The sequence below is a fragment of the Microtus pennsylvanicus genome, chromosome 5 (genome assembly GCF_037038515.1).
Source record: "Microtus pennsylvanicus isolate mMicPen1 chromosome 5, mMicPen1.hap1, whole genome shotgun sequence".
NCBI lineage: Eukaryota > Metazoa > Chordata > Mammalia > Rodentia > Cricetidae > Microtus > Microtus pennsylvanicus.
Window position 1 is genome coordinate 51,730,014 of NC_134583.1, and position 14,928 is coordinate 51,744,941.

General features: G+C 46.0%; 1 protein-coding gene across 4 annotated transcripts in view; it reads right to left on the reverse strand.

Annotated features, from left to right (window-relative positions):
* Window positions 1–14,928, reverse strand: part of Irag1 (inositol 1,4,5-triphosphate receptor associated 1) — a 110,487-nt gene that overhangs the window by 8,354 nt on the left and 87,205 nt on the right. For all 4 annotated transcript variants that reach the window (XM_075971895.1, XM_075971896.1, XM_075971897.1 and 1 more), the window contains 4 exons: window positions 14,683–14,824; window positions 9,286–9,335; window positions 8,684–8,791; window positions 6,218–6,282 (listed from right to left, as the gene is read on the reverse strand). In XM_075971895.1, coding sequence (XP_075828010.1) covers window positions 6,218–6,282; window positions 8,684–8,791; window positions 9,286–9,335; window positions 14,683–14,824 — 365 coding nt within the window. The remainder of the gene's footprint in view (window positions 1–6,217; window positions 6,283–8,683; window positions 8,792–9,285; window positions 9,336–14,682; window positions 14,825–14,928) is intronic.

The window sequence follows — 14,928 nt, forward strand, 5'->3', positions numbered from 1 at the left end:
GCCAATGTAGAGTTTCGTAGAAGGAAAAAGTAATCATATTAATTATGAATTATAGTATTTATGAAAGAAACCATTCGGTGACAGAAAATGAAAAAGAGAGAGCGTGTTTAGAGTGGATGGTCAAAAAAGGCCTCTCTGAGGTGTTGATATTGAAGCCCCAGTGTCAAAGATGAGCTATGTATGGAAAGACAGCTAAGGCAGAGCACAGAGGCTAGAAAGACTTTGGGACGCAACGGGTGCTGTAAACCTGAGCTGCTGAGAACAATCAATATGGCAGGAGTGAAGTTTGGAGCAGAATAAACTGCCATGCATATGAGGTGTCTGAGAAGAAATGCTGAAGACAGTTGGAGATATCCAAGGGAGGCAGAGATAACCACTTGATATCAATATAAAGAATATAAAGAATGGATGATGGCCTCAAAAAAGAACACGAGGAAAGAAGAGCAGAGATCTCAGGACAACTCCCCATTATTGTCAAGCTCTTCTCAGGAGGAGGAGGAGGAAAGAAGGAGGAAGAGGCTAAAAAGACAGAACAGGGAGAGAGGGCTCATTGTGCTTCTCTGCGTTTTCCGAAAGTCTGGGTCCCTGGTGGGGTCTGATGATGCAAGGGTCACATGGAGCCTTGAGGTAATAAGGAAAGGGAAGGGAGAACAGTACAGCCACGATTGGGCTGGGAAGGGGAGCAGTGAGTGCATTGACAGGACGGCTCGGCTGAACAAATGGGTCAAGGGTGCAAGCCTATTCAAAAACAGGTAGAAAGGGCCTGGCAGAGAGAGTGAGAGAAGATGGCCAAGGGACGGTACCTTGACCAAAGGACCCAGAGGGGATGAGAGAAGATAGCCAAAGGGATAGCACCGTTGACTGAAGGAACCAAGACCTTTAAAAGGCAACAGAAACCTCTCCTTAACTGGACAAATAGCAGAAGAGGAGGGCAGTGGAATGGAGTCCCGATGAACAGAGGCAAGCTGCCTCCTATCCCAATGGTGAAGCTGAAACGCTAAGGCCAGGTCTTTTGCAGAGAATGAAAGCAGAGGGTCTGAGAAGGCCACAAAACAGCAGGAAGTACAAGCATTGTGTGGCAAAGTATGAAAACAGGCACAGTAGCAAACCTCCTCAGGATGAGTGGGCACACTTGGAGCCCCTCTAATGCATGAGTAGGATCACAAGTTCAGAGGAAGCAACCTAATAACCTAATAGGATGGATTCTGCAGCCATCTTGGTGCCCCTAACCTGACTAGAAGCAACGGCGTCATGGAGGAACCCAGAAACAAGACCACATTGCAAGCTAAGCCTCCTAGCAGGAAGCTAAGGGGTTGCGGCTGCTTTCCCTCAGGCAGAGGGAAATCTTCAGCTTGCTCCCTACTCTTGGTATCAACTTCCTATCTCTTAGCTTTCCCTCAGACCTTGAAAATATATGTTTCGTTAGGCTAAAAACCAAACCCCATCACGAACAAGAAAGATAACGCTCTAAAAATACCAGCTATTCATAACAGTCCTCTGCCTGCAAACTATACTCTCCACTCCCTTCCTTGTGACCTCAGCCTAGTGTGCAGTTTCCTATTTGTTCAGTGACTGGAGCAAGCAGAGAAAAACACAGCTAGAATCAGGGGTGGGGCTGGCCCTTATCTCACTAAGCATATTTATACATTAGAAGTGAAATATGGTCACCACGCCTTTAGTTTTTTTTTTCTCCATAGCTGTCCATATTAGAGGGTCCTTAAAGCTAAACAAATATGAAGAGAATGTGTCTGAGACAGACCTGGTTCAAACTCCAGCGCCCCAGGCTCAGAGACCTTAAATACCATCCTAAGGCTGTGAAATCTTGTAACCCTCTTGCCTGGCAGGAATGAGGATATTCTAATAGAAAAGACACATGTGGCCTCCCCTTGGCTATCAGACTGTTGGAACATTGTACCCCAAGAAATTGAAATCCCCTCGGGGATCTCATGCTGCTAGAGGCCTAGGCCAGCCAGAGGGGAAATTCGTCTGCCCCGCAAAAGACTTGCAACTTGCCAGATTACCCTTGCAGGACAGAGTGAAGCTGAGACTCTGGCGGGCCAGTGATGGGAGGGACCACACCTTGACCAGCCTGTCCAGTTATGCTCATCTCTGGCCTTCTACCTAAACCCAGCCCTCCTGTTGGAACTGAAAATATACTAGACAGAGGGTCACTGGATCTCTGTTCTTCTTCCCAATATAACTATATTGAATAAATCCTTTTATGTTTTCTACTACTAATTTGGCCCCTTTCATTGGCTGATTGGGTTCTGACCTTAACTGCAGTAATAATTTGTATGTGGGAGGGCTCAAATCGGCCCTGTTGCAGGTTGATGCTGATTCATGCTTTAACTGTGCTGTCTACTGTCCTTGCGAGGCGTTCCTTCCTCACAAGTGGATCTGTCATCTCCCCTCTGTGCAAAGGCAGAATGCCTTTCCACGAGCCTATCCCACCCTCTGATCACGATCACGGAGAGGGCTGCCTGGAAGGGTCTGGAAGGCGCCTGGTACAGATTAGAGTGCTTTCATTACTCCAGCTTCACAGTGACTTGTCTAATCCTGCACAAGAAGTTAGTGAAATGAACAGATCCTATCTGTAAATGAGGATTTCCTGCTAGCCTAGAATTCGGCTTGGGCTAAGAGAATCTGCATTCATCTCTGTAAACAAGAGCTGGACACAATCTGTGCCTCGTGGACTGTGGCATCTATCCTCAGCCTGGAATCCTGTGCCTTCTTTCTGAGCGAGCCATTAAACCGTAACTGTGTTTATCACTGTGCCCAGCTCCCAGTCACATGGTGTCTGTTTGCCCAAAGTAAACTGTTGGCCACGCTGGATATCAGTTTATTGGTGAGCAGTATTTGAAAGTGACTTCAATCTTTTCCAAAGGGCAGATCTTGCCTCTTGAACTCAGCAATGTTGCTAAATCATCCCAATTCAGTGACTTCTTTTGATAAGCCCATTCCAGAGAACCTGAGCTATAGAACCTTCCTTGCTTGCTTGCACCCAGTCCCAGGTTCTTGGATGATAATTATCCTGAGGTAAAGTTTTCTTTAGAATACAATCAATAAGGGGATAGATTATTTGCTGTGCAAATTCAATGACCCTGGCTGCTTCAAAAGCACAGAAGAGAATGATTTTTAAACCAATAGCTAGCGCTTCACCATGACACACCTGCATCATGGCTTTATCATAAAAATAACCCACTAACACCCCCATCCCCAGCCTTGCTGATCCCTTTGTGAGTGACTCTGCATACACCCTCTCATACCCTGCTCTGTCCCACTCTCTATGCCCATCTGATCACCGGGTTCTCCCCCAGAGAGTCCTCTTTTCCTCCCTTCCTCTGTAGCCCCTCTGAATGTCCTCTGTTCTATTAAGAGGTTAAGAGCCTGAGCCAGGCCATCTTCCAGCTGTGCAAGCTCAGGGAGCATATCTTTGGGTATCATTTTCCTCATCAATAAGACAGAAATGTTAATAATGTATCTACTAATGAGGTCCTTGGCAGGGCTGACAAGGAATGGACAGCAAGCAAGAGGAAAGGCACCTGGCACACAAGGAATGAGTTTTGACTGAGAACAAGAGTCGTCATCACCACTACCACAGTCACCCTCTTTCTTTGAATTCCCCACTACCTTGGGATGCCCTTAACCTCCCATTCAACTCGTTGATAATAAAACCTCTAAGCTTAACTTTAAAAGCAGATTTCTAGGTGGAAACATTTTTTGAGCCCCACCTCATCTTACACCCACACAGGGTTAGGGGCACATTTTCTCATGTGTTGGTCCCTTAGCAACGTGCACTTCCTTCTGACAACATTCATCGCACCGTGGAAAAATAGGCTGCTTCCTGTCTGGCTTTCCCACTAGACTAGTGCTCCTTGAGAAACTGACCCTGAAAGCACTTGTCAAAAGAAGGAAAGAATAAAAGGTCATGGACACACAGCTTCCCTATGTGTATAAGAATAACTAAAAACCATTCTCTAACGTACGTTTAAATCTATAGATCTCTGGACCTTTGCTGAGTTGAAGAGCGGTTTGTTATGAAATGACCTACAAGAGCAAGACTCTTGGCTCGCTCTAAGCTCACAGGGGACAGACAGTGTAGTCAGCCGCTCTGTACTATGGACTGACCAGAGGCTATGTGTTTGTGCTGTCACACGCCTAGCCATTCCCCTCCCTTGTCTGGAACACTCAGGAAATGGGATCATTTAACATGAAGCTCAATGCAACTACGTGTGTCTGATAAACGATTTCTCTTCAACAACGTGACTAGGCTAACTGGAATTGGTGCATCTGGATACAAGTAGAGAGGACGTGGATTCACTTTCACCTGCACACTGTTCCACTATTGGCCACTTGGGGATCTATGACGCTTCCAGGTCTGTGCATTTGGAGGAATAAAAATCAATGAATATCTTTTCTGACCCTACAGGAAAGAGCTGCTACTGTGTGGAGTCTCTGGTGTTTCTCCTTCCTTTAGACCTCCCTCCCCTCTTTGCAGCCATCTTTCTTTGGATATGTTTCCAGTAGGTGAGTCAACCACAGCAACCACATGGCCAATGACAATTTCGAGCTAGCCTGGGGATGGGTGGAGGGAGACTACAAACTCATCCTGGTATCCTGTGGCTTGACTCTGAGTCTCACTTTGGCCTTTTAGCTCCTGATTTTAAACTTGTGAAAAGTGTCACCATCCCTGACCCTCACTCACCGACACAGAGATTTGGGGCTGCCGTTCAGATTCTCTTATAGAGGATATCTCCAGTTCTTAACACTCCCAGTGCCTTGGATTGGAGTGCTCAGCTGGCCTGAACATTAGTTCTAAAAGAGTCTACCAAGGAGAGCATGGACCTAGATCTTCTGCCTTGGCTGGGTCTGTCAGCCTAAAGCTGGGGAGAGGCCCTTGATGGAAGTGCTCTGAAATGGACTGAGGAGCTCAAAGTGCAGGCTGACAGAATTTCAGAGAGTATAAGTGATTATTTCTAGGTAGATCACAGCCATGGATTAGGCCTCGTGGCTCTATGTGGTAAGGTTTTATAGACTTAGATACTTATGTTTGGTGATGAATTTGGAAGGAAGAGGAAACACCCCACGATGAAAAGGATAACAACGGGGACAAACATTGAGAGAGTGGGGACTTGGCAATCCCACACACCGAGAATGAGGAACACAGGCCGAGTGTGGAGGTAGGGAGCTTGAGACCATCTCTGAACTGACAAGGGCTTAGCAGTCACTTTGTCTGCCAGACAACACAAGGCTACTAAGAGCAACAGGAAATCAAAGGCTCAAGCTGCTCCAAGGCAAAGAAGAGAAATGAGGTCTGTGCTCCACCAACAGAGGAAAGACACAAAGAGAAAGTCCTGAGAGGTGGCAGCTGTGATCCACATGTTTTCCCAACAAGCAAATGAAGAAAGTTCAAAAAGTAAACTATAAGCTGCCCATATCCCCTCACTCCCCACCCCACCCCGGTACAGAAGAACCTTAGCACTCTGGCTTGGCATGAGAGGGCCTGCCCATTGCAAGGGTGCCTGGGAAAGTCAGGCCCAGGAGACCCTCTCAGCTCTCGAGCCAATGTGTATCTTCCTTTCTACTTCTTGACAGAAAGATTTTAAAAAAAAAAAATGAATTTACTCTGTCCAAAGTCACCATGTTTCGGGGGCCCCTCCCCCTTTCCAGGATAGTGTAAACCATGTAATTGTTCTATCCCCAAATGGAAGAGATGTATCCATCTTCCTCGAGATATACTCTTGTCTGGGGTCCCGGGAACTAGCAGCTATATGCTACAATCCGGACGATGGCATCAGCATGACGTGACCCGAGTGAAGGGAACAATAGAGAGATGGATGCTGCCACACTGGGCCTGTTATATTAGCCCTGTGGGATTGCAGCTGCTTTCTGTCCACAGCCCCAAAGATCCTCAGCTAACGAGGATGCGTCTGCCTCTCTGAGGATCTTAGGCAGGGTGTACCTGGCCTCAGTCATAGCATCTTCCTGGTCCAAGAATGTTGCAAAGTACGATCTGCAATCTTTGTGGGCCTCAGAGTCCAATTCTTTTCCCCTGGAAATGATTTTCTTTCTATTTCATTTTCGGGTTGAGGATGAGAGTAAAGAAAGGAAGTTGGGGATGCTTTTCTTTTTTTTTTTTTTTGGTTTTTTTTTTCCGAGACAGGGTTTCTCTGTGGCTTTGGAGCCCCAAAATTAAGTGGAAAATAGAGAAACTTACTTTTCCAAAAGTGCAGGCAGCACCGGGGGGGCAGCAATGTTGCCTTTTCCGTTGGGCGTTTCAGACTGGATGGAAACAGGAGCCAGAAGTGAGGATGAGGGATGAAGGAAGCAGCCAGGGCTGCCAGGCTCCAGGTGATGCTGGGGAGGGCGGCTGCTGTCTCTTCTCCTTTTATCCTTTTTCCCCAACTGCTTTCCAATCTGCATTCTGAGGCTCCATCCTAGCAGGGAGCCTCAGTTTCCCTGTCCCATTTCCTGAGAGCCAGTAGGCCTCCGGCCAAACGAGGGACTAGAATTCCCTGAGATGGACTCACATAAACATCACTGTTCTCACAGGTACTGTCCTAAGTACAAAGGCCAGGAGACGCCTGACGTTACATGTCCTCAAGCTGACAGACATTTCTGCACAGTTTTCCTGGGCCCCCGTGCTGCCCTGCTGCAGCAATCTTGGCTAAAGCGTAGGCTCTCAGCTCTGTACCTACACTAGGATCACCTGGAGAGGGTGGATGTACAGATTTGGGGTGGGACCCATGGTCAGAATGCTTTCAATGCAGCCTTTGTGATTTTAGAGAACAGGTTCTCGTCAATCACGTTGTCTAAAGGTACACAGTTGCAAACTGTAGTTCTATTAAAAAGGTTTGTGGCTAACTAACCTTTTCTAGTCTCTTAAAAAACATTTAAAATTTTTCTTTTATGTGTATGAATGCTTGACTGCATGTGTGTCTGTGCACCATCGACTTGCATTGCACATGGAGGCCATAACAGGGTGCTAGACATCCTGCAGCTGGAGTTACAGATGGTTGGGAGCGACCACGTGGGCACTGGGAAGTGAACTGGGGTCCTTTGGAAGAGCAACTGAGTGCTCTGAATGGCTGAGCCATCTCTCCAGGCTCTTCAAGTTTCCTTGTTTCAAAGATTTCAGAGTTTAAGTTCACTTCACAGACAAAATACTTACAAGGTAATAGAAACTTGACAGTGATCGTTAGCTATGGGTACGGTAGAGCTTGAAGTGACCTGACCGGTTTCTTGTACACTAACTTCTCTCTGTACAGCTGTGCTAGTGTGCACAGTGACTAGGGAAACCACTGGAGAAAGGGGTTTGAAGTGTTAGAGAGAAGTCATTAGGCCCAGTAAGACTGTAGGTATAGAAAATATTTGCTTATATGTAGAAATTGCCGTCATCTGGTATGAAATGGACATTTTTCTCTACCTTTCTTTTTATAACCTATAGAAATACTTAAAAAAAAGCAAAGAAGAAAATTAAGTGATTTGTTTTATCACTATCCAGAAATAACCATTATTATAATGGTTAATTTTTAATTATTAACTTGCCACAGCCTAGGGTTGCCGTGAAGACGGCCTCAGTTGAGGGACTGTCTAGATGAGCTTGGCCTCTGGGCATGCCTATGGGGGTTGCCCACTAATGCGGGAAGGCCAAGGCCATCGCCGGTGTACCCAGCTCTGGTCTGTGGTTGTGAAGGCTGAGTTCCCACCTTGATGTACCCTTACTGATGGACATAACCTGGAATTTAAGCCAAATAAACCCTTTCTTCCCTAACTTAATCTTTTGTCAGGATATTTTATCACAACAGAAATGAACCTAGAACAATTATTAAATTTCAAATGATTTCTTCCATAATATTTTGTGTTCTACACAGAGACACCATTTTTAAAAATACAAAACAGGAAGCTAGAGAGATGGCTCAGCTGTTAAGAGCACTGGCTGTCCTTCCAGAGGACCTGGGTTTAATACCCGCATGGCAACTCACAATTGTCTGTAATTACGGTTCCAGGGCTTCTGGCACCCTCACCCAGACATACATGCAGGCAAAATATCAGTGAACATAAAAATAAATTATAAATATTTTAAAAGTATAAGACAGAATTATTTTACATATGCTCCAATATATGTGTTATTATATATATATATATATATATATATATATATATATATAAACTTTCATTTCTTTTTAATAAATCATGAGCAACAATCTATAGAAATTCTTTATGATGATATTCCTAGTTTGCTTGCCGATCTCCTATTGGTAAGCCCTGGGCTGCCCTCGGGGGTTTCACAGCCGTCAACAATGCTGCAATGGGTAAGACAGGATGAGACCCAACTCACTAACTCAGACTCTGCAATCCAGAGCTTCAGATAAAGCTGACGTGACCCCCTGAACCCTGCAAAGTTTTTTGCTGGTTTCTTTAAGCACCCCCTCCTTAAAGAATTACATTTCTCCTCAAAGGGGTGGCTGTTTTGAAGTACACCTTCTGAGCCCTCTGTGCTCGGCTTGCGAGTCTCAGAACAGTGGCAAGGTTTACGCTGGGTTGCTTTGTGTACCTCCATCCATAGTCTCTGCTGGAAATTTCCTGTCCCTGTTGACCCTGTCCCCATCTGCATCCTCTCTGTAGCAGTGGTGTGAGAAAAATGTAGAAAACGACAGAAGGCAGGTGACATTATACTCACCAGAGCTGGTAGGGAGGGGATGGGTGATGAGCTGGGAGCTTGGCCAGGAAGGTTCAGGGCATTAAACTTGGGAACCACGGCAACACTGACCCTCCGGCGAGGCATGTTCTATGGGAAGAGAAGCAATTCAGGCCTTCTGTCTTGGGAATAACAACAGTCATAGTTCTGAGGGTATTGGAAAAGCTTGCTAGTCTCTACCATTCAGTAGTTAGCTTGGTTTGGGGGTGATGATTGTGTTAGAAATCAATGTGGAAAGAGTGAACCAAAGTTAACCCAAATTTTCTGTTGGTCATGAGTGATCTCTCAACACATCTCCATTTTATGTCTTAAGACCCCATTCTCTGGGTAGCATCCTAGACTGTGTGTAAAAGATGCCCATAGCAAAGCCATGGTGGAGGCATCATTTGAGGGTCTCTTACTGAAGAGCTGGGAAGACTACACCTGAGGAAGGAAGAAGGGGTATCAGGGGCCACATGAGCAAGTGTGAAAGCTAAATACTCTGCTGGTCACCATGGGTCCAAGACTCAACAAACACTTGAGAGACCATGAAAACTTCTGTCATGCTTCTCCTGGGAGCCCGGGAATTCCTTGGCCGTGCATACCTTGCCCATTGTGAGGGACATAGATCGCGCCGTGCGTGGGACCCCATCTTCTATAGTAGGAGAGAACAGAAGAAAATGGGTGTGAGTTTCAGGTTGGGGTCCAAAAGGCCACAGACAGACAGAAATTACACCAAACTATCCATGCATCATAGCTGGCTTTGCAGGGATGGCTCAGAGTTCTGAGCATCAGGAATCCTTCATTGTCTGATGCTTTCTCCTCGCAGAAAGTCACCTGCAGCAGGCGGTTTATTCTAACTCTACTAGACACTATGGGAAGCCTCAGTTGGGGGTTTCTGGGCTTCATTTGACATCACTGTAGGCTCTGGAGCCATCCAAGATAGTGTGTGAACAGGACTCAGCACATAGGCTCATTCCATGTTCACTCAAAGGACAACAGTTGGAAACACTATAAACAAATATTTGGTGTTCAGAATAAAAGTTTGCTGATCAAAGTAGTTTCAGTGTGTTACCCACACTATGACTAAGTGCAAAGGAAGCTATCACACAAGACCTTTCTCTCCTTACTGTGTATATTAAATGATACAATTCATACTCAGTATTCAGCACTGTACCTGCATAAGAGTGCAGCCAGAAAACAATTGGATACATGAAAAATATTTTTAGTTTCCAAAAGTATGAATCTTGTCCTTTTGAATATATTTCCAAGTATGATTTGCCCAAAAATTATCAGAAAGGTATCTTCCAGGCCAGTTGAGTTTGATTTGGCCCTGCCAGCATCTTGTAGTCTGTATGTCTGTCTGTCCTCTAGAACACCATATTTTATCTATGACCTTTGAAAACCACAGAGCTGTATGCTTTGTTTTGTTTTTTTCCCTTAATCTGAGGATCTTATCAACTATCAGCTTTACACTGTCTATAATTCTTGTGATTATCTCTATCATCTTATTATCCATATTTTATTTACCTTGATTTAGTCCTTAATTTTTTTCTATTTTTTCCATTCTTAATATCAATTGAGAAATTACCCATTCTAGTCCTAATCTTTGGGACACGACTTTAACTTCTGATATTATTCGGCTTTAAATTTAAAATTAATCAAGATCTCCAGGCTGTTCCTAAATAGAGCTCAGAACAATAACTCTCTCCAGCCCTCATCATTTTGGGGTCACCTTGTGTATCCCCAAGTTATGCATTATTCATCCCATTAGCTATTACCGGATGCTCATTTGGCTCCATCCGCATGCTCATACACAGCCTTGATCATCATCCTTTCCTGCATCCTACTGATTGGCGCTCCACTCCACCCTCACCCCAGCACATTTTTTAATTGTCCTTTCAGAGGGACCTACGAAAGGACCATTTTCTTATTCTCGCCTTCCCTAGCCCTCAGCCTTGCACGCCACCCATTTATTCCTCCTTAGTTCTTCAGGGGTCAGAGCACTCTGCTTTCTAGTGCAGTGGCTGCTCTTGAGAAGCACCGTCTACTGGTACATTTTCTCCTCATTACTTTTAAGATCTTTACATATCTTTTTCTTTTCTATATGTGTGTGAGAGATGGGGGACCCACACACGTGCCCTGCATGTATGCTCATATGTACCAGGGGTCAACATTGGATGTCTTTTTCTTTCTCTGTCAGCCTTACTTTGAAAGGTGAGATTTCTCACTGAAGCTGGATCTTGCTGTTTCAGCTGGACTTGCTGGCCAGAGAAGTCCTGGGATTTGCCTTTCTCCAGTTCCTCAGTACTGAATGACAGGTGCGCACCACCATTCTAGAGTTTTCTGTGGGTGTCAGGGATCCAAACTCGGGTCCTCATGCGTGTGCAGCCAGGACTTTACTCACTGAGCCAGCTCTGCAATCCTTATTTTCTCTGTTTTGACATTTCCATTTCATGTGCATTTATTTTTCCCCATAGACTTCACTATTCCACTGACTCCAGTGATTCGTGTCTTTCCTTAGCTGTGGAAGATGCTAGGCTATTTCTCTCAAGGTTTTCTGTGCCTAATTTCCCCTGTGGGACCACCTGGCAAATGGACTGCAGACTCTTCTCCATGACCTATGTCCCAAAAACATTTTTTAAATATATATTTTAATCACTGTGTCTCTTTCAACTGCATTTTGGATAACTATCTCAAATATCCCAGTCAAGATGAGCAGTCTGGGAGACTGGCAGTCATCAGCCAGGAAGAAAAACACCAGAGCCACGTGCACACTAGTTCTTTTGGGATTCAGGCCAGAGGGGACATGGTTTGCCCAAGAAGACTCCTACAATGCTTGGTCTATCTTCTAGGGTATGGAAAATAAGACAGGGGGATGAGCTCAGAATACTGAGAAACCCCCTCTACCGTGGGTACCACCCCCACACCTACCAAGTCTCCCACATGCCTGATTTCTCATTTTGATGAGTTCTACATTTTTTATAACTTTTCTTTGATCTTCTGTTTTCATTGTCTTTTCATGTCTCTGCTGATTTTAAAATTCTGATTACTAGATAATGTTCTCGGGGTGTAAGCTTCTATTTGGTGGGGCTAATGATTTGTGTTCCCAGTGGGCTGTTCCACTGTGTATTTTACTCTGTGGCTTGTCTTCACCCAGCCCTAAGGAATCTGGGTGTCCTGGTGCAGGGTGTGCCTCTCTGTGGGGGTTGACAGTATTCCTGGAGGCACCATCCTGCTGTTCTTTCAGAATCTCCACAGATTGCACCACTGCCGATGCCACTCATGTACTTTTCCTAGGAGGAAGGAGAGAAGATTTTGTTTCCACCCAGGCTCGGGGTGGAACAGGCAAGCTTCCGGATTTGCTTCTTTGCTGGCTGGTGGATGAGAGCTCTCCTTCCTTGTATAGAGTCTATCTCAAGGCAGTCCCTAGAAGGGCTTTGCTTTCCACATAAGGCACAGCGTCTGCCTTGCCACCAGGGCTCAAGGGCTCGTCTCAAATAGGAGGCAAACAGCTCCAGATAAGCAGGGTGGCTCTGGCCCCCGCAAGTCGCAAGGTCAGCGTGGTTTCAGTTCTCTTCTTGTTTCTGGCTATTTCCATTTCATTTCTTGTGGGCTCAGCTGTTCTTTTAGACGACTTGTTTTATTTTGTCCAGCAGGAAGTTGTAAGCATTTCGGTTAAAGGATTTTTAAGTTTTCTGGTCACTCCAAAGAGCAGAATTACTCTAATAAGTGAGAGTTTAAATACACCAATAAAATTCTAATCTCACAGGTGGGATAATCAGAGAATTTACAAAATAGAAGTATAAATACCTAACAAATGCATGGAAAAGCATTCAACTGTGAATGAAAACTATGAGTGTACGTGAGATGATTTCTATGTGCACACGGAAGTCAGCATCCTCCTTTATTGATCTTCACCTTATTTTGTGAGATGGGGCTGGCTTCTCGCTGAGCCTGGAGCTCACCGGCTTGCTAGGCTATCTAGTCAGCAAGCTTCGGGAACCCACTTGTCCTCTCCTGCCCAGCACGGGGCTACAGATCAGTGTGGCTGCATCCAGCCTTTTCACATGGGATGCTAGGATTTGAACTCAGGTCCTCAGGCTTGCACAGCAAACACTTTACCCACTGAGCCATAGCCCCAGCCCAAGAAGTCTGCTGCTTTTGTTGCAGCACTGGGACTGGGGCTGTGTCATCTGGGGCATACCAAAAGTACTCAAAAACCATCCTAGAATGAATGAATGAGACCGTTGGGTAACTCACCACCCCATGAGTATTTCAGGTTTTGTTTTAGACGGGTTCTTGTTCTATAGTTCATGCTAGCCTTAAACTCACCATAATCCTGCCTTTACTTCCCAGGCACTGGCATTATAAGCATCCACTGTGATGACATTGACTTTACCCATAAATCCTAGATACATTGGTGTGCAGGAGACCTGAACCTTGTGGAGAAATAATTACCGAACCAACATACTAGGATTTTCTTGGAATCACCTTCCCCATGTGTAGCCAAGAGCAGTTATTTCGGGGCTCAGATGCCTGCGGGTCAGGAACCTGACTGCTGAGATCCAAAGCAGACAGCCCTGAGTATGTGTGCGTGGCCTTTGGACTCTGGGAAGTGTCGTTGATACTCCCCAGGAAGCTTGTGAAACCTCCTGTTTATAAAGGTTTCTCCATCTGTTATACTTTCCCTCCTCCTGCTCTTGGTAACACGGATGTTTGCATTCCGCAGGGATTCTTGATGTGACAAGCTATTTTCTCCAGCTAGTCACCCTCCTGGACCAGACTCGAAGCCCTGGCAGCACCCAGGGAGAGATTCCGGTCCAAGGCACTGTCATTTCCCTGCTGGACTGAGCAAAAGCCTCTGAGCTCAGCTTTCAGCTCTGACACCACTCATGCACTGTGCTTACTGAAGTCAGAGTAGCACAATAATAAAATGTGAACCTGTCGTATGACATCTCCCCACTGACTCCTTGCTCCTACAGGACTATGGTTTAGCTGCCAGCGTGTCCTGGAAGGTGGCCTTGGTCTGACAGGTCTTATGTTCAGCCTCTCAACGTGACTCCGGCACTGCAAGTTTGTCACACAGGTTGCTTCACCCTGCTCCCATCCCCCACCTCGACACCTTCACACACACCACTTCCTCCACCTGTTTGCTGACTTCCTCCTCCAATTTTTACTTTAAAACCCTGCAGAGGCGACCTCCCTGGATACATCCATCCTTGACTCCCTTGAGCAGAAACAGGTGGGTCTTTCTCTGTCGTCTTGTAGAGAACTTTTAAAACACGAAGAATCATTGAGTTATGTGTCTGACCCATGCATCTGCTGTCTGTCTCTGCAGTAGCTCACTTAGCGAGGCTCTCATTGTGCCCCACTGCCTGGACTCCACCCCTCCCCTGGACTGCTGTAATATCCTCACAAATACAGAATATTTTCGGGTTCTGCTCTTTTGAGTGACTGAAAAGCTTAAATATCCTTTGGCCGAAATGCGTAAACATTTCTGCTGGACACGAAGAGATACGCAGCCACGCGCGTTTGAGGCCAGTCTGGACTGGGAACACGGATTTGCTCCGGTTATGTAACTGATGTTCTACACTTAGAGGGTGCTGCCTCGGCCAGGAATGTGTTTATCCATTTTCCTGATGGAAATCCTTGGATCCCTAATGCTTTCCAGAGTAAAGTCCAGATTTCCTAGCATGTGATGCCCAAAGGGTGATCCCAAAGCACAAAGTCGTATGGAGCCTGGGGTCACTCATAAAGTGGGCGTGGTATCGGCCACTCTGGTTAACTGTTAGGAGTTGGGAGGTCCTGGGTACCCTTGATGCTTTCTGATTCTAGGACCTCAGCCTCACTGGAGCAGCTGCTGTGAAGGCCCCATGAGTAGCTCTGAACAGAGGTGCAGGGTCCTCCAGTAGAAACAGGCCCTGAAGCTGTCCTGATCCTTGTGGCCCAGGTTGTAAACCATTGGGGACCTGGCCTTACAACAGGGACCAGTTCCTTACCAGAGGGACCACAGCTGCGGCTTGAATTCTGATTTGCGAGTTTCTTAAATTCCATGAGCTCGGCGTGGTCCTTCTCATACGTTCTCTTCAGATTCTCCACATACTGCATCATCACTTCCGTCGCCTTTGACATGCGCTTTTCCTGCGGGAAGGAGGACACCGGTGCATGACGGACAGCTGAGGAAAGGGCACCGTCTACACGTGACCACTCTGAGCCCAGCCCTGGGCTGCCAGAATACAAAGGTG